The sequence below is a fragment of the Myripristis murdjan genome, chromosome 24, assembly GCF_902150065.1.
Source record: "Myripristis murdjan chromosome 24, fMyrMur1.1, whole genome shotgun sequence".
NCBI classification, from domain to species: domain Eukaryota; kingdom Metazoa; phylum Chordata; class Actinopteri; order Holocentriformes; family Holocentridae; genus Myripristis; species Myripristis murdjan.
Genome location: NC_044003.1, coordinates 5,054,816 through 5,077,315, shown reverse-complemented (window position 1 = coordinate 5,077,315; position 22,500 = coordinate 5,054,816). Strand labels below are relative to the sequence as shown.

The 22,500-nt window shown below is 43.0% G+C and overlaps 1 protein-coding gene across 1 annotated transcript in view; it reads right to left on the bottom strand.

The window, feature by feature from the left end:
- galnt14 (UDP-N-acetyl-alpha-D-galactosamine:polypeptide N-acetylgalactosaminyltransferase 14 (GalNAc-T14)) overlaps positions 1–22,500 on the bottom strand; it is a 250,690-nt gene that overhangs the window by 184,633 nt on the left and 43,557 nt on the right. The window contains exon 3 of the mRNA XM_030047809.1: positions 19,218–19,387. Within this exon, the coding sequence (XP_029903669.1) occupies positions 19,218–19,387 (170 nt within the window). The remainder of the gene's footprint in view (positions 1–19,217; positions 19,388–22,500) is intronic.

The following is a 22,500-nucleotide window of genomic DNA, read 5'->3' as shown; positions in this document are numbered from 1 at the left end:
CTCTGCATCCCCCGGGCTCATCAGCCCAGATCCAAAAGGCCAAAAAAAAAAAAAAAAGAAAAGTAAAAGCTGTCACCTGCTGCAGAGATAAAAAGGGATTGAATTCAGAGGCGACGAGCCAAAATAAGAGGCAGACAAATCTAATCGAGTATCAAGGCAGGGAGCGCCGCGACGCCGTCTGCTCGCTGATTGTTTCGACACGCGGCCGTCTCGCAGCCGAGGCGGGACGGTTAGCGGGAGACGCTAGCTACAGTAAAGCCGCTTAGCGTCACTGTCACTCTCCGCCGTTGTCGAGCACCGGGGTGCTTCAGAGCTCAGGTTCCACATCAACAGATTACCCACAATACACCAAAGGGATTTCCTCGCTCCGCCAAGAGCTTTCTGCAGGGATTTTTTGGGGCTGTTGTTAAGTTCAGTGTAAACAGCGGTCGACGCCGCGGAAGCCGCCTGTCACGCGTCGGATGCGGCCGGCAGACGAGCGGAGGCAGATAAAGCCCCTCAGCCGCTGAACTCGGGGGGTTCAGGTCCGCGAGCGTCCGAGCGGCCGAGGAGGCGAGACGCTAAATCCCCGACACACACATACACACACACACACACACACACAGGACGTCCTGCTCCGCGGCCCAACCCGAACGGACACAATGCCACGCGGCCGGCCTCTCGATAAAGAGTGCAGCGGCGCGGCGACGGCACACGGCAACACAGAAATCTCCATGTTAACAAGTCACTCAGCCCCGTACTCAGTGTTCAATCTTGTTTTTTTTCTTAAAAGAGGAGAGAAACTCGAGCGGTGGGACGGGATAATCCCACCCTCTTCCAGTGCCGCGTCAGGAATTTTCCCGGGAACAAGTAGAAACATGTAGAAACACGGCAGAATGAGGCAGATCAGCCCACTGGGCTCATGAAAATTCTGGAAACAAGTGGGATTATCTCATCCCACTGGCAGTTTTTTTTTTTTTTTTTTTTTTAACCTCGTTTGAAGAAAAACAAGATTCGAGCACTGAGGAGGCGACTGAATTACTTGTAAAAACAATAAAAAGTTAACATGATTTTTTTTCAATGCAGTGAATAATCCGCTTTATTTCTATTTAATGACCTTTTTATTACTATTTGTATTTTTATTTTGCTGGTCTTTGCAGTTTTATATGATGTCAGTGATGCTTTTTGACATTTGATGTCAGTGAGATGATCTGACAGATGGAAAGTTTGAATCAGTCAATCAATCATCAGTCAGTCGGTTAATCAATCAATCCACAAAGTGCCTCACAATTAAGAGCAATAAAAGTCAAAAGGGAAGTTTTTAGATGTTTGTTTGTAGAAAAACAAGATTTGAGCGCTGAGGAGGCGAATGAATTACTTTTAAAGACGATAAAAACATGATTTTTTTTTTTTTGCAGTGCAGTAAATAATGCGCTTTATTTCTATTTTCTAAGCTTTTTATTTCTATTGGTATGTTTTATTTTGTTTGTTTGTTATCATGAGATTTTCTGACAGATAGAAAGTTTGAATCAGTCAATTAATCATCAGTGAAATCAGTTAATCAATCAATCAATCAACAAAGTACTCCACAATTAAGAGCAATAAAAGTCAAAAGGGAAGTATTTAGATGTTTGTTTGTTTGTTTGTTTGTTTGTTTTTCATGGAAAAGCGGCTCCTGCAGTATCTCCACCCGTCAGATAAATGCAGTTCAGTAAAAAGTGCGAGATTTCCTTCTGAAATGTCAAAAAGCAGAAAGTCTCACTGGATGGAAAAAACCTCCAAACTGGACGGAGGCACGGCGCTGCGGTTATTTTGCCCGCGTGGGAAGAACGACATTATTATCTGTGTGCATCGTCCTGCACGCAATTCTCTCCTGAATGCATGTTAGAGAGGCGAGAAATTAGTTTATTGCAACACAAAGTCGAGCGCCCGTCGAGCGGCTGGTTATCAAAGGCGTCCTTGAAACTTTAGAAACCGTAAATCTGTTCAGTGCCTTCACCTGTAAACACAGATCCTCACAAAGCTCGGCTCCGTGGGCGAATAGAATCTGTTATTTGCCGATTTCTCCGACTGAACGGGCTAAATTGCTGCCTTTATTCCTCCAGGGACGCTGATAGAGAACAGGCTGGGGGATGGAGACGCCGTCTTACTTGCTGGCGTCTGCAGCTCGAGGGAGGTGAGGCGCTGACGGCCGGGAGCCGCTCAAACAAAACCTCAGGACAATAAAGGCGTCCTTCACTTCCCACAGCACAGACGTCTCCACATTCCTCTGCAAACCGCTGACCTTCCAACGCCTCAAACACACGGCCGAGGCCCAAAAAAAGTGATTTAACTGCAGAACTAAAGGACACAGTTTGGGTATTTCTCAGCCCGGGCTTGTACTGAAATGATGATTCCCCATCATTTAAAGCTTCAGTGAGAGAAACCACATTCTCTTTGAAAACAGAAACCTCAGTTTGATACTTTAATCTTTTATTTATTCCCCTTTTTTTTATTTACTGATTTTGGCAGATACATACTTTGCTGCAGATTGGATTATTCTGGAACATATGTCGACCGACGCGATTTAAAATCAGATTTTGGGGCTACCATAATAAGAGACAACCCATGATATATGTCTGTATATGCCCTTCAAATCTCTGCATTATATATATATATATATATATATATATATATATATATGTGTGTGTGTGTGTGTGTGTTTTGCTTAGTTAGACTTGTGGTCTCGCCTTGGCATGGAGACCGAAGTAAACACCAAAAAAAATAGCACAAAAATAGAAAACTTGGCACAAGTACCTCTTGAAATCGACCACAAAAACAATTTAGCAAGCTGTTATTTCTGCGAGGTTTTATTTAGCGTTCAGTGCGGCCGAGTTACACGACCTGCGCTCTCTGCGGAAGGTTACACACGATCAGGGTGTGCTGGGATCGTTTTAAAAAGTAGTCCCAAACGTAGTCATGGAAAAGCAAACCTGTGTTCTGACTGAATGCAAAAGTCAAACTGCAGGTCGGGGGAATTAAAGGTCAACAGTAGATGTTAAATAGAAACATCATCTGAAAGCTGGGAACCTGAGCTCATAAATCTGTAATAAACATTGGGTTTTATGTAAAGTGTATGAGGGGTAGAACCTTGTGAAATGAGTATGTGATGGCCATTTCCATTTTCATTTATGAGTCATATGTTTTTGGAGTAATTTTTGTATTGATACCTGATTACACAGATTTGATTAAAAAAAAAAAAAAAAATGAAACCATTTTTGACCACTGGAGAGTTGATAAAACCGGTCAAAATCCACACTAGGACACCAAGACCTTCACGCTTTGATTTGGTTTCAAAAACTTCTGACATTTGGAGGTTTGCATTTGCGTTTCTGTTGTGGAAATGTGTCAGAAACTCGCCCTTATTATCAGTCCACCTGGAAAACCAGACGTCAGTCTCTTCTTTGAAATTCTTTGTTTACATGAGCAAACATTATCCTCTCCTGAGAATGAAGGTGAAATTGAATGAATAAAAACAACAATCCTTGAAAACCAGTGACATTTATTCCCAACATGTTAGAACACAAAAGAGAAAACTCAAGAAAAACTTAACAAAATATCCTGATATAAGTAGTTATATAGTTATATTTATATTTATAAAACCTGGAAGAGAAGGGAATGATTCAGAAGTTAAAGGCTTAATTAACTTCAACTTAAAGATCTGAAAGCTTAACTTACTTTCTGGCAGCAGACTGTTGGACAGTCTGTGGGAATCTGAGGCTCCAACACAAATCTCCTCTTGTTATGCTAGCATGGTTGCTTAGCAACTGCGCTTGCGGAAAAGGATCGTGTTGAAAACTGGCTAAACTTAAAGTTCAAATTTGCTCATGTAAACAAAGAATTTCAAAGAACTTGTAATACATTTTTTGTTTGGTTTATTGTAAGTAATCATCTTAGTAAGTTTCATGGTGATATCCATAGGATGAATTTTTTACCCTATTCACGTGAGAAAAAAGACTGTGTTAAGTCTACAGCTGTGTCCCAATTCAGGGTCTGCATCCTAACCCTAACCCGGACTTCGGACGAAGCGTCCTCCCCGTCAACCAAATGGGACGGTCTAGACTTCAGAATATTTCCTGGTCGCGTAACCGCCGTTCCCATGACAACAAACTCCGGAGACAGAAAGATAACGTTTCTTTCCGTCAGACAAGACAAAACAGTAAAGAAAGAGGTTTTGGTTTAGCATATATGGTGCTGGATGTTCAAATGAGTAAAAACCGAAAATTTTATAATAGTGAAATCTGAATTTAGATGCCGCCGTCGCCATTTCAGTTAACTTTTTTAGACTGAGCAGCAGCAACTTTGGATGAATTGGGACAGGTCTTCACGCAGAGTTGGGACGTAACTGGCCTTCACATGCGGACTTCGAAGGATGCAGACCCTGAACTGGAACACAGCTTGTGGGAATCTGAGGCTCCAACACAAATCTCCCCTTGTTATGCTAGCATGGTTGCTTAGCAACTGCGCTTGCGGAAAAGGATCGTGTTGAAAACTGGCTAAACTTAAAGTTCAACTTGAAATCTGCTCATGTAAGCAAAGAATTTCAAAGAACTTGTAATACATTTTTTGTTTGGTTTATTGTAAGTTATCAAATTAGTAAGTTTCATGGTGATATCTATAGGATAAAATGTTTACCCTATTCACGTGAGAAAACAGACTGTGTTGAGTCTGTGGCCAAACTTGAAGGTCGATGAGAGAGGGGGAAATGTTGTCCCATTGAGAGTTTTCTCATGTGTTGCAACCAATTTAGGGGTTTAGGAGCTTAAAAAATATGAAGTTGAAAATTGACATGTAAAAATGGGCCACCCTATTGTACAATAACCTGCAGGCTTTGTGGCCCAAACTGCATGGGATCAGCAGAAGGTGGGTGTGTCTGCAAAGGAGAGAGCCGTGGCTGCCCAGAGAACCCATTTTCATTCACACATCTGGAGGTCAGAGGTCAAGGGAGCCTGCTGGGAATGGCTGTGCCAGTTTTAGCACGACACACTTGACATCAGTCGATGCCTCAGGCTGTCTAGTTTCATATGATCCTAATATCTGAAAGACGGTGAGTCCACGAGGCCCGCTGGCGGACCATCAGGGGTTAAACCTGGATCCCCACAGTGTCCGAGGTCAGAGGTCGACGTCACGTGTTCAAATCCCAGACATGTTGATGGTGTCGGGGCGGCGCTGAGGCGGCACCTCGGAGCTGTTCGTCAGCCTCAGGTCTCTGACAGGGGAGAATAAAAACCCCGTTTGGTGTCCGAGTGAGACGCCGGCTCCGGTCTGGGGGTCGTGAGCTCAGAGGGCGTGGGCGCCGGCTCGCCGAACACACACACACACACACACACACACACACACACACACACTGATTAATGTTTATCTGCATGTTGTGACTCACTGAGACATGACTAACCGGCTGACTCGCTGTGAAAAGACGCTGACGCCTGCATGCACACATGGTCACGCTATGCACACACACACACACACACACACACACACACACATCCAGGGACTGTAGGGACTACTGGGCTAAAATTCACAGATATAATTATTAACCAGCGCAGTGCATCTTAAAAACCTGTCAGCCGATGTTCGGTCAGCGCACCGGTGATAACAACACACACACACACTCTGACACGACACAGAGCGTGACAAATCCGAGTGTGTTGGCAGGGCGTTCGGTTAAAGAAGAGAGGGAGGAAGAGGCGATAAAGTCACAGGCTCTCCTTGTGTTGTTTTAGAGATCTTTGTCACTGATCAAAGCTTTTTCATTGTGAGCAGGCAGCATCAAGACTCTCCTCTCTGCTGATGCTGCTTTGACATTTTTGCCCACCGGTTCCACATTCTCTCTTTGTATTGTGCAGTGACCATCCTCCATGCCTGACTTTCTCTCTTCTTCCACACAAACCCAGCCGGAGAGCCACCGATGCACCGACTGTAGCGCGGTAAAGCAGCTGTGGCTGTAAAACACACACACACACACACCTGTGGTCCACAGAGTGAACAGGAGGTGGTGATCTGCCATCAAACCGAAGATAAAAACTGATAAAAACACGGCAGCTTCCTCAGTACGATGACCCTCGCTGTGAAATAAGATTGATATTTGATATTTTAATTTCCTCCACCTGTTGCAGCGTGAGGTCACACTGTTACAATATGGCTCCTCTCCATACTGTTTTATTATTTTAACCCTCCTGTTCTGTTCAAATGTATGAACATCTTTTATGTTTGGGCTCAATTTGACCCCAGCAGTTTAAACCTCCACTAAATTATTATAATTAACCAAAATTTATGTGTCAGGTACTTTATGTTTCTTTGTTGACGACCTAAATAGCCCTTTAAATAAAACATAACTCCCACTTATACATCCTGTATTCCTATTATGCCACTATGGAAAAATATGCAAATCACCATAAAATCTCACTGATTGACCTAAAATTGGAAAGAAATATAAATTTTTGGTGTTTTAATGGCTTTATATTATTTCTAAGTACAGATTTTTGTTATTTATAACCGATGCATTACAAAGTGTGTACAGGACATTGAAAACATATCAGGTGAATTTCATGTTTACCCGGTAGTGCCCATTACATTAGGAGAACTCATTAAATATGAAGCAAAAAAAAAAAAAAGATGTTAATCATTTATTTAGACCCCAAACATAATAGGAGGGTTAAGGTTATTATATTTGTCCATTGTTGTGCATTTGAATAGTTCCTTTAGGGTGAGATATATGGTATTAAATAGGTCCCGTGGTACATCAGCTCACTGTATGAAAACAGGTCTTTACTCTCTCCTCCTGTGTAAAGCAGCTCTGTTACCATGCAAATGCTACTGTGCTGTACTTCAGTGATGGACAATTAGCCCATTAATTAACAGAAAATTATAGTCATTTAATATTCATTTTAATATTTTATCCAGTAGATTGCCACTGCTCTGCTTTCACATAAAGAGTCACGATGCCGCCGACAGAAAAGCTAAATTTTGGCGATTTCTCCTGTTGGTGCATCAGTTAATTAAAAGAGAGAGAGACAATTTTTTTGTTTGTTTGTTTGTTTGTTTGTTTTTTCTAAAATGTGCACTTAAAATTGTCTATAATGTGCACTTGGAATTGTAATTTACTATGTCATGCGCATTTGTATTCTTTGTTGTGTGTCCTTCCTCTGTTGCAGAACTAATTGCCCCATTAGGGAAAATAAAGATATATTGATATTGATATTGAAAACCTGCTGTTACTGTTGCGATGCCTGATGATGCAATTAATCAACCAGCTATGATCATCTCGTGGCCGGACTCCTCTGATATTACAGCTCGACTCACGGGGTCTGCAAACTTTTAGGGGCCAGTAAAACCCCTAAATATTCATTTCATAATGACATGAATAGAGAAAAGAAAGACAATCTTCACATCTTAGTGATTTTAGTGAGGCTTGAATCAGACGGTGTTTGGCATTTTTCACCTGATTGGACTGTTATCACACCACAGAGCGGACCTTATCAGTCCTAATCCCCCCACAGGTTTGGGTTAGTATGAGTCTGGGTACCTGCTGCACCCTCGAGTGGCTCAAAGCTGTCATCTGTTTCTATCGTCAGTCTATTTTAGCCTTCATGAGCTTAGCTTCTGTTAGCTACGTGGTTAAGGTTAGGATGGGGTTAGTCATGCTGGTTCAGGTTAGGAAAAGGAAGGTGCAGCTCAAACCTGTGGGGCTGATTATGACTGATGAGGTCCATTCTGTGGTGGGATATCAGTCCAATCAGGTGAAAAATGACAAACATCGTCTGATTCAAGCTCCACTAAAATCACTAAGACGCTAAGATTGTCTTTCTTTTCTAAATTCATGTCATCATCAAATCAATGCTCAGGAGCTTGTTTGGAAGGAAGCGATTTGAAGGCATCTGGCTACCGTCCCGTGAGACTTGGGCTTTATTTTTCACACTTTATGCACTATTTATTGCCTGAAAAAGTAATCAATACACCATTCAGCGGTGGAAACTGCTCCAGGAAGTTTCCGACAGTCACATTTAAATAGTTCAGCCCATTGTGCCGTATTGTACGACATGTTTCCTTTGTCTGCAGTTAAAACAGTCCTGCCACATTGTGCTGTGCTGAATAGTTGTGTTACCATATCAACCCATTGTGCAGGATTGTATGACATGTTTCCTCTGTGCTCTATCAGTCCATTGTCTTCCTGCTTGGATCTAATCCCCGCTGCGCCGCCGCTGTTGGGCTTATAGACTGTCTGTCTGCTGGAGAGCAGACGGAGGGAGGTTCCCCTGCTCACACTGATAATAGCAGAGCACTGGAGTGGAGTGGTTTACACACACACACACACACACACACACACACATGCACGTACACACGCACGCACACACACGCACAGGCACAAACAAGCCCGCATAGGCACAAGTAAGCTTGTACACACCAAACACGCACACACTCCCACTTTATTCACACCCTGACAAACTCATGCACATTAGCACACACACACACACACACACACACACACACACACACACACGCGCGCGCACACAGCCTCTCGAGCTCTGCATGTGGCAATTATCTCTCCTCTCAGCAGCTTGTGGCATCTCCCCCCATCTCCCTTCCTCTCCTCCTCCTCCTCCTCTTCCTCCTCTCTATCTCCTCTGTCTCTCCTTAATCTCCTGCCTTTTTATCCTCCTCCTCTCCCTCGCCCTCTCTCCTCTCTCCTCCCCTCTCCTCACTTCACCTTCTCGTCTATCTCCCCATCTTCCCTAAGCTGTCAATAGCTTTCCTCTCCTCTCCTCCCCTCCCCTCTTCCCCACCCCCCTCGCCTCCCTCCCACTCCTCCTCTCCTTCAAATCTGAAAGAGCAACAGAGCGCTACCCCACGTACGCAATCCGGCGTGGAACATCTCCTCCTCCTCCTCCCACCACAGAAACACAAGACAACAACAACAACAGCAACAACAACAACAAAACAAGCCTCTCCGGTGGCCTTTCCCCCTACAGGAGAGAACATTTCAGTTGAGATGCAGCCTCAGCCAAACACACTGTGAACGCACCTTTAGCACCGAGACGTAAACGTGTTTTTTTATTTCATGAGCGATCGTGGATAACTCCTCCCATCCCAACTCCCGAGACCTCTGTAATTTAACTCGCATGGTTCTGGGCGTGTCCAAAATTATCGAACTTCTGGTGCTCGTTGTTATAAAAATTGCATTTTAATCTTATAAAATTACATTATATTACCATTATTTCCATGACACTATATAGAAGTGTGTAGACAGTAGTTTTCCACTCTTCACCCAAGTGAGAGTGTAATATGACCTTGTATCCTTGTATTGTAGCTGGATTGTTGACTATTACCATATAAGGATTCATTTCCTGTTAGAAGAGAATAGATAACTGTTGGCGTTGTCTGTCTCCTTTTGCAGGAGGTGATCTCAGAATTTTAGTAACACTCATTTTTCAAAACAATTTCCGAAATATTGAATTTGAGAATCAGTCCGTCACCTTATAGAGCGATCGCCCCAGACGGTGCCACCATGTCTGCCGCTCAGTCTAATGTAGTAGCTTTCGCGTCATTAATTGCACGTAGAAAAATCCTTTTGCTTTGGAAATCCTCCCAACCACCACCGTCTTTTAAAAATTGGTTATTGGATGTCCTGTTCACGCTTAAACTAGAAAAAATAAAGTTCACACTGAGGGGCTCCTTGGACAGATTTTACTCTCTCTCCGCCGCTTAACCCTGTAAAGCCTCAACCATCAAAAAACTGACAGAAAATTCCAGTTCTTTGAAACTGGAGCCATTATTCGTCCAATTAAACAGCCAAAAAAAATATCAATTCCCAACTATGAGTTTCAATTTGTGTCATATTTGGCACATCAGGCAATTGTGTTTGATTTTTTTTTTTTTAAACAAACAAAAACATCATAAAACACAAAAATTCTTTAACACATTGGTAATTCCAAACATATAAAAGAACACCTTTCCTTCCAAACAGAAAATAACACTTTTTCCATTATTTAGTATTATCTTTTTATTATTTTGACCAATTCGGTGAAAATGAGCTCAATATACACTATATTACCAAAAGTATTCGCTCACCCATTCAAATGATCAGAATCAGGTGTCCTAATCACTTGGCCTGGCCACAGGTGTATAAAATCAAGCACTCAGGCATGCAGACTGTGAAACAAGACATTTGTGAAAGAATGGGCCGCTCTCAGGAGCTCAGTGAATTCCAGCGTGGAACTGTCATAGGATGCCACCTGTGCAACAAATCCAGTCGTGAAATTTCCTCGCTCCTAAATATTCCACAGTCAACTGTCAGCTCTATTATAACAAAATGGAAGCGTTTGGGAACAACAGCAACTCAGCCACGAAGTGGTAGGCCACGTAAAGTGACGGAGAGGGGTCAGCGGATGCTGAAGCGCATAGTGCAAAGAGGTCGCCGACTTTCTGCACAGTCAATTGCTACAGAGCTACAAACTTCATGTGACCTTCAGATTAGCCCAAGTACAGTACGCAGAGAGCTTCATGGAATGGGTTTCCATGGCCGAGCAGCTGCAGCCAAGCCACACATCACCAAGTGCAATGCAAAGCGTCGGATGCAATGGTGTAAAGCACGCCGCCACTGGCCTCTAGAGCAGTGGAGACGCGTTCTCTGGAGTGATGAATCACGCTTTTCCATCTGGCAATCTGATGGACGAGTCTGGGTTTGGAGGTTGCCAGGAGAACGGTACATTTCAGACTGCATTGTGCCGACTGTGAAATTTGGTGGAGGAGGAATTATGGTGTGGGGTTGTTTTTCAGGAGCTGGGCTTGGCCCCTTAGTTCCAGTGAAAGGAACTTTGAATGCTTCAGGATACCAAAACATTTTGGACAATTCCATGCTCCCAACCTTGTGGGAACAGTTTGGAGCGGGCCCCTTCCTCTTCCAACATGACTGTGCACCAGTGCACAAAGCAAGGTCCATAAAGACATGGATGACAGAGTCTGGTGTGGATGAACTTGACTGGCCTGCACAGAGTCCTGACCTGAACCCGATAGAACACCTTTGGGATGAAGTAGAGCGGAGACTGAGAGCCAGGCCTTCTCGACCAACATCAGTGTGTGACCTCACCAATGCGCTTTTGGAAGAATGGTCAAAAATTCCTATAAACACTCTCCTCAACCTTGTGGACAGTCTTCCCAGAAGAGTTGAAGCTGTAATAGCTGCAAAAGGTGGACCGACATCATATTGAACTCTATGGGTTAGGAATGGGATGGCACTTCAGTTCATAGTATGAGTAAAGGCAGGTGAGCGAATACTTTTGGTAATATAGTGTACCTGTTGTGTTAAATTTAAGCCATTTTCAACACGGTTTTACAAACAAAAACGTTATGAAATATTCAGTAATTTCACATCGCATCGACTCAGTAACTGTTCCTATCGATGCTTCAGTAAAAAGCCAGTTTCTCTGATTATTTATTTATTTGTTTTGTTTTGCTTTGTTGTTTTTTTCCATATCAGCGTTGGGCTGGGGGGGCGTGTTCATATCAGAATTATAGGAGAAAAGCCAGACTCTCTCTCCTGTGAATTGTATCTTGTTTTAGTGTACTTCTCCTTTAAAAAAGAATAAATAAAAAAAAAAGAGTGACACCTGAAAACGATTTACAGATGTCAGGATTATAACCTAAAGCTTGTTGTTTATTATTTATTATAGGAAGGCACCCAGTAGAGGGCAGACCTCCATTAAAGGTGCAGCTGGAAGTTGCAGCCTTGTTTTGTGTTAAGCCCCGCCCCCTTTCAGCAGTGTTTTTGGCCGTAGGACACACCCCTTTCGGCCAATCAGTGCGGAAAGTCAGTCAGCGGCACCTTGACTCATGACCAACCTGTCCTCCAGATTTTGTATTATTATTCAGATGCATTTGGAAACTACGGCCGTTTGTCCTAAGCCCTTTTTGGCGGTGTTGATGTGTAGGACATTTTCCATTTGATCGATTGAGCGCGGGAAGTTACTCGGTACCGCCGTGAGCAATCACCAATGTCTCTACTGCCTTTTGTGATGTCACCTGAGTGTGTTTAGTAAAGCTCCGCCCACGGCCACGCCCCTTTGAAGCACCTGAAAAGTAAAATCACTTCTTTTCTGGCCCCATAACCAACCTGCTCACCAAGATCCACTCATCTTGATCTGTCGAGGTCTTTTTGAGGAATCCTGAAGTCTTCTTGTATTTTCATCTGTTTAGTCATTACTGAGAGTGAAACTGACGAGATTCAAGGTTGGTTTGGTTTGTTTGTTTGTTTACACACATAAGAAACTTTGTATAAAAGATGCAAAATAAAATTAGGGAGAATTGCCTGAAAACCTTCGAGGGGCTTGAAAAGTGGCATCTTATTGTCATACGCACAATAAAACATACAGCTACACCCTACAATGAAATTCCTACTTCACCCGTCTTTCTTCAGTGCCAAAAATAAAGAAAAGAATAATAATAAGTAAATAATAAATTAGTATAATATAATTAGTATAATATAATAATATATATAATAAGATATGATATAATGCGAGCTAGTGATGTCTAAAAAACAAAGGAAATGGAATGAAAGAGATGAATATCAGGTGGAAATATCTTCTTTTATTAAAAAAAAAAAAACACCGGCTTATGACACAACAACCTCCTGTAACATAAACAAGGGACGAATTTGTTCCCTCAAAACACGTCACATCACACTCCGGAAATCTGTCCTTCACATGCGCCCCACGTTCCACGCCACATCTGACCCCGTCCTCCCCTTCGCAACGCCGCCGATGTTTAGGGTTTTTTTTTTTTTTTTTTTTTTTTTTTTTCCTGTGGCAAATACCAGATCAAAAGGCTCTCTCCTCAACCTGCTGCGCTCCACCCCACAGCAGCTTCCCTTTAAAGTGCTAATCTGCAACATCCATGTTTATCTTCACTTCACTTATTTATTTCTTTCCCTCCATCTGCCGAGCTCTCGCCGCACTTCACCTGTCAGTCACGCGGCAGGGGCGGGACCGCGGCGTCTCTCTTCTCCTTTGATTCTTTTTTTTTCTTCTCTCTCGATAGAGTTTGAGTTTCTGCTGAATTTTTTTTTTTTTTTTTTTTTGAATTTTCGAGCTCGTTTCTCTAAATTTTCTACCGAAAAGGTGTCTCCTGGGAGGTGGGTGTGGGGGGGGCTGAGCGCAGCAGCAGTGCGGCGAGGCTGCGGAGGTGAGTGGGACCTCGACGAACGCCAAAAAATTCAATTTCACCAGTCGAGGATCCGGCTGCGGTTTCTCTTTTTCCCTCTGTAACAGAACACAGGCTGCTATCATTCTCCCTGCCAACGCTCCTGAGATCTACAGCTCCACCGTAACTGAGTTAACAGATAATCACATATCAGCAGACCCCCACCCACCACACACACACACACACACACACACACACACACAGACACAGACACACACACTCTCTCTACCCACTTCAATGCTGTCCTATAAGAGATAAATGAGCACTATCAGCCCCCCACCTTCCTGCTAACAGATTAATGTGTAAGCGTATCCCTGGTTTACTCCCTCCCACACACACTTTCTCAGACACACACACACACACACACAAACTCAAACACACACTCCTCAGCCGCCTTATGGCAGCTCAACAGTGAATTTCCCTCCAGAAACCACAGCAGATGACGGCGGCGATCAACATCTACACGCTTACGCACGTTTGCGCGCACATATGGGCGCACGTGTGCACATGTATGCACGTGCACGCACACACACACACACATATACACACACACACACTGTCAAGCAAGCACAGTGTTAGCAGACAAGCTATCATTCAGTCATTGAGAGCGATCAGATGTCATACAGCCCATTGCGCAGACACACTGCAGAATCCATCACAGCGCCGTTCATACACACGCAGATTGATGTGCAAGCACTCTTTCAGATGTGGGTGTGTGCATGTACACTGTGTGTGTGTGTGTGTGTGTGTGAGTGTGAGTGTGAAATATGTGCCATCTCTGCTGACAGATTTTAGCTTCCCACGTGAGTCGCGGAGCCGTAACCCGCTCTGCTCAGCACCAGCGGCGATCCAGGACTTAGTCATGTTAGCCGCCACTGCCAGAGCAAGCAGGCGGCCAATCACCGCCCACGCCCCACTTCCTAATGGGAAGCCGGGTCACCAGCCGCTCCTGTGTGACCCGCGGGCGGCGCTCCACCGTCACACAGCTGCAGAGGCCCTGCGAGCCCCTGTGGCTCAGTAAAATATGGAAAGCCTTCATCCAGAGAAACAGTGGATTTGTATATGTTTGCTGCATTAACATCTGTGGTCAGAGCCTGAGACTGTGATCGTGTTATGATTCACAGTTTTCATAGGAATGATCATTTTCTATAAAAAGCTATGTGAAAATGTGAACATGATAAAGACGGCGTACAAATATGTTTTCCTTACATCTGGAAAAGGCGATTCCCAGGCCCTGGGTGTCTCTGTAGCTCCGTAATATTTTATTTATGGCAGAGTTTTGTCACACATTTTGCCTTTTATCCAACTCCAGCTCCTGCGTTTTGGACACCGCGCTCGCCCACGTTGCAATTTTGATAATATTTCGATAAATTGCTCAGCCCTGATGTGATATCAGCGCAAACTGAGCAGTCCTGGATTGTCCAAAATTGTAAATTGTCCAAAAATGTAAATTTGCACATTGCCCACATCTATGCACATTGTATACATCTATGCACACTATTTTTTGGGGTTTTTCCACATTGTTTTTTGCACATTGGGTACTTAGATCTTTAGATCTCTAGTGTCATCTTTTATTCTCTATTTTCTATTTATTTAATCTTGTACTCTGTGGATACTGCTGAAAACTGTGAATTTCCTTCGGGATGAATAAAGTATCTATCTATCTATCTACCTATCAAAATTGTAAAAACTGGAGTGAAAATGGCGCGAAGGTCTCATAATGCAATCATTTTCAGACCTGCTTGATATTTTTGGCATTGCTCTTGTAGTTTTGAGAGGCGGATTTGTCTCGTTGTCCAGTTAGACTGCCTTTAGATTCGATTAGAGCGTCTTTGCTACACTAGCCGAGTCCTGTGAGGCCAGACCTGCGAGACTTCAACATCTCATCAACGTCTCACCATTTCAAGTCTGGCTTGTGCTCGACTCTTCTGTCTCTCATCATAAAGTCTTGTAATCTTGTCTCATCCTAAAGTTTGGCACTATTTTGATGCAAGATGGGATTTGGTAGCTCGGCAAATGTGAGCTATCCTGCAAAATATCCTCATGTAATGTGCTTCAGCAGCAACAGCAGTTTACTTGTTTATTTGGAAATGAAGTTTTATACCTCAGAATAAAAGAGCAAGCCTTGAAAACGTCCCATGTCTGTGCATGGGACACATTTAGACAGACCTAATCCCCTCCTTTCCCCTTGGTCTCAGACACCAGACGCCCCTTTTCCTCTTTCTTTCACCTCAGTCTCAACTCAGGAAGCACGAGGGGCTCAGTGTGATCAGTCAGATTGCAGAGGAGAGGCAGCTGCCCCACTCAGAGCCTGAACCCTCCTGCCACTCCACCATCCGCCGCAAACACCAGACCTTCGATCCGCCCCTTCACCCCGTCCTCTCATCCCTCATCCCCTCCCTCGGATCCTCGATTCACCCCTTCCACGGCGGCTCGGCTCCCCCTCCTTCATATCCAAGCGATTGCAAATCCATATCTCTGTCAGTCTGGTCTTTGCTGGTGAATGACGCTCGATCTGTGCAGTGTCACGAATCCCCCGATTTGGCACCCAAAAAGTGCATCTATCGATCTCAATATTGTAGATGAGGCTGTCAGACCCGACCAAAGCTGCTTCTTAACAAAATCAGCTGGTAATTTAGATGATATTTTGATATGGTTGGTCGTTTTTTATCGTTATTATGTGTAAAAAAGGGCTGAAAAGGGCATTTTTGCTGTAAATACAGTAAATTACAACAGCACAGTGATGCACATTTTTATGATATATGAACTTATTTGATGTTAAGAGCAAAATAAATAAGTCATGACACAAAAATGTCTTTATTTGCTCATGTTTTCCAGATGCAGTTTCAGTCTAATTGGACGAAAGGAGTTTTTTCCACCTATTTTTTTTTTTTCTATTGGCCCTCTCACCGACAACTTCACTGCCTTGCTCCTGAGCACGTAGAAAGCAGCCATTGAGGAATAAACTTGCTTTCCTCAAGTGTCTGGAACTTTTTATCTAATAAAATTTGTGAGAGGGCCGCGGCTGTCAAACCAGCGAGCTCCTTATCTTCCTGCTGAACGCCTTTTTCAGCTAAGAGGATTTCTATTTCAGTGTTTAATTTAATTTCTTGGCGGACCGGATTGTAATTTGGTGCTTTTTGTATGACGAAAATGTGTTTGGTCCATAATCTAAATTTGTTTGAGCGCTGATGGGGGATTAATGATGAGAGCTGAGAGCTGCTCCTGTTACATTTTTATTGTGTGTGTGTGTGTGTGTGTGTGTGTGTGTGCATATACATGTGATACTGAGAGTGTTAATGCACATGTACTGGTGTGTCATGTGTCTTAATGTGTTATAAATCACCATTTATAGCTCGACTGGTGTCCATGTTAATGTGTTATCGTGAACATACTGATTAACTTTATTTCTATGCCAGGCAGTCCGGCTGCTCAGCGCACAAACAACAAATAAATTCATAAGTTTCATTCCACTGTAAAAACCATTAGGACACACAACAATGTTCATTTTCAGTTACTAACAAATCCCAAATCAGATTCTCTACTCCTCTGGTGTTCAAATGAATCTCCTAATTTCTATTTGTGATTGTAATATCCCTGATATTTAACTAATAAAAAAATAAATAGCGATCTCCATGCATCTCTATTGCCAGCTGATACCGTGCATTTGTGATTCAGCCTACAGATAGATAATGAAGGCTTGTTTATTGCAGTTTTAAACACGTACGTGTAAGCGATTACTCTGTCAGGGGAAAGTCCCAGGAGAGAGGGATGTAATTAATAAAGAAGGTAAAAGAAATACAAGAAGCCACAGTTTCCATTAATTAAGTCTAAGTTTCCATTAATTGTTTGGCTGGCCCAGTGTAAAAAACAACAAAGCTGTGACAACTCATCAACAAAGCGGTGTATGCAGAATAATATTGCATAAAAATCTACTTGGTTAATTCCAGTCATGAGAACTTTTTTAGCTGACATTGTTGTAGTTAATTATTTTGGATGGGTGTTATTTATTTGGAAATAAGTCATGAAAATTTGACGTATTAGACTATGTGATATTAATTAATGCACGATCGCTGCCCGCGCACAAATACCAATAAACAAAGGTGTGACAAAATTACGAAACATAAAAATCTTACGGATTATCCCTTTACTTCAACACAGGGACCTTTGGCTTCGGGACAACTTCTGTCTGATGTAAGGTTCTGAAATGCAGCTGTTCCTAACAAGATGAGATGTTCTTGGTTTACACCAAACGCCGAGCTAAACATTTTTATCTCTGAATGAGGAGTATTTTTTAAGTGCCGACGCGTCACACCGTGCCTTATTTCAAAAAATGAAATCTAAGCGAGTCACAGAAAGTAAAGCGACAGCCTCACTGACTCGTGGACACTTAGTAGTTGCAGTTTTCCAAAATAAATATTCTGTTCTTCAGCTTGTGTTTGGGCGTATTTACACACCTACTCCAAAGATGAAATATTTCACATTTGAGGCTGATATTGCAGGATTCACACCAAGCATCACCACGCACAGCCAGATTTGGTGTGAAGTTATGCAAATAACTTTAAATTAACAAATAACACCAACACTGGATGATATTACACTTTGCAATCCACTTGCATCATAATCTGAGACAAGATATACACAGGCCTCGTGCAGCTGCGTCCCAACTCTTTTTTAATGCACATCCCAACGCTCCAACAGGGGAATCAGAGACGAATCAGCATTTACATTCATACTGAAAGTCCCATGTGGAGCCAAAATCAAGCCAACGTAGTCATACTGCTCAATATATGACGGCGACACTGCAGCAAACTAGCAAAAAAAAAAAAAAATCACTTCCATCACCAATATCCAGCATACTCTGCAGTTCTTTTTCAGATTCAGACAATAAAATGATATTGTCTGCATCAAATTGGGCCAACAATCATAAATCAAGTGTTTACGTGTGTATATACCTTTAGTATCTTACATTTGTGTATACCTTTAGTATCATGCATTTATTTGTGTATATACCTGATAATGTCATGTGTTCATATGTACAACCTGTAAACCTGTTATGTGTGTTTATGTGTGTGTATACCAGTAGTATCATGTCTGCTTGTGTGTATATAGCTATAGTTTTCTGTGTTTGTGTGTGTATACCTATAGTATGTGTTCATCTGTCTATATATTATATACCCCTAATATAATGGGTGTGTTTATACACCCATAGTATCATGTATGTTTGTATGTATATACCTGTAGTCATGTGTGTATATGCCTTTAGTGTATATGGGTATATAACTTTAGTCACGTATTTATTTATGTATATACCTGGTGTGTTTACAGCTGTGTGTACATCTGCAGTATCATATCTGTTTGTGTGTATGTAGTTGTAATGTTTTGTGTTTGTGTGTATATACCTGTAGTATCAGTAGGAGTGTTTTCATGCATATACCTTTATAATGTGTTTATGTGTGTGAATATATGTATATACCCATGATATGATGGGTGTGTTTATGTGTATGTACCCATAGTATCACATATGTTTATGTGTGCATACACCTGTAGTCATGTGTGTATACCTTTAGTGACGTGTTTGAGTGTGTATACCTGCAGAATCGTGTGTGTGTGTGTGTGTGTGTGTGTGTGTGTGTATGCTCAGTTGTATTTGTGTGTTTATACCTATAACATCATGAGTCTTCATGTGTATATACCTTTAGTATGTGCTTATGGGTGTACATACATGAATATACCCATAATATGATGGGTGTGTTTATGTGTATGTACCCATAGTATCATGTATGTTTACGGTTGCAAATACCTGTAGTCATGTGTGTACACCTTTAGTGTCATGTGTTTGTGTGTCTATACCCACAGAGTCATGTTTGTGTGTGTATACCTCTAAAGTCACATCTTTATATGTGTGTTATTACTGTGTGTATGTGCCTGCACCTTGTGTGTTTACATACTTGGTGTTGCGTGTGTGTGTGTGTGTGTGTGTGTGTGTGTGTGTGTGTGTGTACCTGTAGTGGCGTGTGTCTCGCAGCGCTCGGTTGCTGGGGATCCTCTCGCTCTCTCGCTGGTTGAAGGCGTACAGGGTGTATGGGTCGTCACCCGGTCGCCACCGCCGGGCGTTCAGGTAACTCCTCTCATCAAATCCCTCCAGCATGTCTTCCCACTCCGCATCCGAGATCTGCCAATCAATCAACCAATCAATCAATCAATCAGTCAATTCATCGATGAAGGAGGCGGTCAGGGATCATCTTGCTGGGTTAGCATGCAACTGTCAGTTTGCTAATGCAGCTTTATTGATGGAAAGTCATTTTCAGCAAGACCAGCTCAATAAAAACATGTAATAAATCAATCTACCAGTGAGTCCTAAGCAAAAATGGGTCACCTGCAACAACGTGTTGACCGGAGGAAAGGTTTGTAAATACACAGCAAAGTGAAGCACAAAAAGACAGCAGAGCCATTTCTCTTTCAGTTCTGATCTGTTCTGAGTGCAGAGGCTCGCTCTGAAACCGAGCACTGTCTGCTTTTATTGATTGACATTTTGTTTGGCTTCGTCACTCCGACACGATGAGCATGCTGGCTGAACACTGCCTCTGTTTTCACTTCAAATAATTACCAGCCAATTAGTCATAAATGTCATGTAGTGAGTCAGTTTGAACCTGTATTTAGCCAGGATTGATATGCTGAGTGTGTGTGTGTGTGTGCTCTTTGTGTGTCCATATTAGTGGTGTTTCAGGCGCGGGGCTTTTAAAAGCATCAGGAGAGTTTTTAGAGGTCGTTTCATTTAACCAAGATTCAGAGTGGCTTTCTTGCTGCTCTTAGCTTTTTAATGAGATGAATATTGGACTTTAAGCTTTTTGTCCTTGTTCTTCTCTCCTTATTTTGGGGCTAAACGCTGCACTTTGTCTTTCCCACAGCTACTGGGCTGTGCTGCATGCTTATTTTGCTTTTATGCTTTAGACTGTGTGTCTGTAAGTACAGGTAGTAACTCTGCCGGAGCGCCGCTGACACCACAGAGGCCATCACTGAGGTCAATCAAATGAATGGCAGCGATTCAATGAGTCAATCAAACAACCAATCAGCAAACTGATCCATCGACTTTTATCCTAATGATCATTTAACTGAGTGTAAATTAGGTTTGTCAAACTAGGACAGTGCAAACATCCAAACGCATACCCTCTATCACTTTAATTGAAATGATTTCTGTAAAACTGAATCACAAAATCAAGTGTTTATATTGCTCAATATGTGACAGCACCATTGCAACAAACTACAAAAAAAAAAAAAAAAAAAAAATCAATTCCACCAATAACCAATATCCAGCATACTCTGTCATTCTGTTTCAGATTCAGACAATAAAACTACACTGTCTGCATCAAATTGGACCGACAATAATAAATAAGTATAAATAAGTGTTTACGTATGTATATGCCTTTAGTATCTTATATTTGTGTATATTACTTTAGTATCATGAGTTTATTTGTGTATATACCTGATACTGTCATGTGTGTTCATGTGTACAACCTGTAAACCTGTTATGTGTGTTTATGTGTGTGTATACCAGTAGTATCATGTCTGTCATATGTGTATATACTTATTGTACGTGTTTGTGTGTATATACCTATAGTATGTGTTCATGTGTCTACATATAGGTATATACCTATATAATGGGTGTGTTTATGTGTATACACCCATAGTATCACATATGTTTGTGTGTATATACCTATAGTCATGTGTGTATATACCTTTAGTGTGTTAGTCGTGTGTTTATTTATGTATATACCTGGTGTGTTTACAGCTGTGTGTATACCTGCAGTATCATATCTGTAAGAAGTTTGCTGAACATCCTTGGAGTCTGCAGAGAAGAGTTAGTTTGTTTTAGCATGCCATGTGCGGCAGGTGGGCGGGGTCAGCCTCATAAAACAATGCACTGATTTAACATCTTAACCATGCGGCATTATGGGAGTCAGTCCTCCTCCACACATCTGTCCTGCGCTCACGCCCAACACGTTTACGTTCCCAGCGCGGCGCGGTCTGCAGCCGCCGAGCCGCGTCGACACAACAAATAAAAACCTTCTAAAGTGGAAATAAAATGTTAATGCAGCACTTGACATAAATCCTGTTTGGCGCCGAACAGCTGGTGGAGGAAAAAAAACACACACAAGGTGGGGGCGACGGTGACAAACAGCCACAGCTGCACTTTCTGCCTGTCAGAGGTGTGTGTGTGTGTGTGTGTGTGTGTGTGTTGCCGTGCATCATTTTAAAAACAGTGGGCTCTAGTTTCGCAGACCAGGCGAGGCGGGGGCGTAGCGCAGATGCGCTTCGCCAACTGGGTGTGGCCAGGCGGATTTTCCAAGTTTGGCACGCCGTTCTCGGTGGCGCAAGTACCCCGCCGTCCCTCCTACCGGCGCAAGGGAGGAGAGAAGGCGTGGAGTGGGTTTGACACAGCCGATTCACATTTAACCAATCAAATGAGCCCCTGTCCTCGCCTTTAAAATGCGCTGCGCGAAGGCGTAATGAAAGTTTACACAGCTGACAAGGAGGTCTATTACCGCAGGCAGAGCGGAGCTCAGGAGACCGGCGCGGAGCGGAGACCGGCGAGCAGTGCGCACACGTCACCAAAACCTCACAGGCAGGCTTCCGGGATGTCAGACACATGAACGATGCAATAAATACCGAAAAAAACACTATTCAATGCTACGATCACAATCAGCACATACATATATCTCCATATCAACTGTCCCGTCACAGCTGATGTCAGATCAAAGGAGATTGGCACCGTTTATGCTGATTGTGAGGTTTTGGTGATGTGCGCCAGCCAGCCAAACTTCCACTGCGCCGGCTCCGCTCCGCCTTGCGCTGAAAGTAGACGTGGTTTCAGACGGCGAGCTTTTGGCGCACCTCGGCGAAGCCTTTTGGCACAAAACTGTCACTGCGCCAAGCCGAATCTGTCGGCACCTCCCCCCGCTGCGCCACCACTCCCATCTCCGCGCAAGTCCGTCTGCGAAACTTGGACACTGTCCGCCTCTGCCGTTTCACCGGTCGAAACTAGCTCTGCGCGGGGTTCGCCTCACTGCGCCACCCCGCGCTGCGCCGGGAAACTAGAGCCCAGTGTGTAAAACATTCATGAGACAGTATGTATGTGTTTGTGTATGAAATTCGAAAAATAAAGGCGTCAACCGGACAACTTCTGGTTCTTCAGGGTGAAACCACACGAGAACCTTTGTCTGGTTCCACAAAGAACCTTTGAGACCGTTTCTTTAACTCAAAGAGCCACAAGAAACGTTTCTTTGA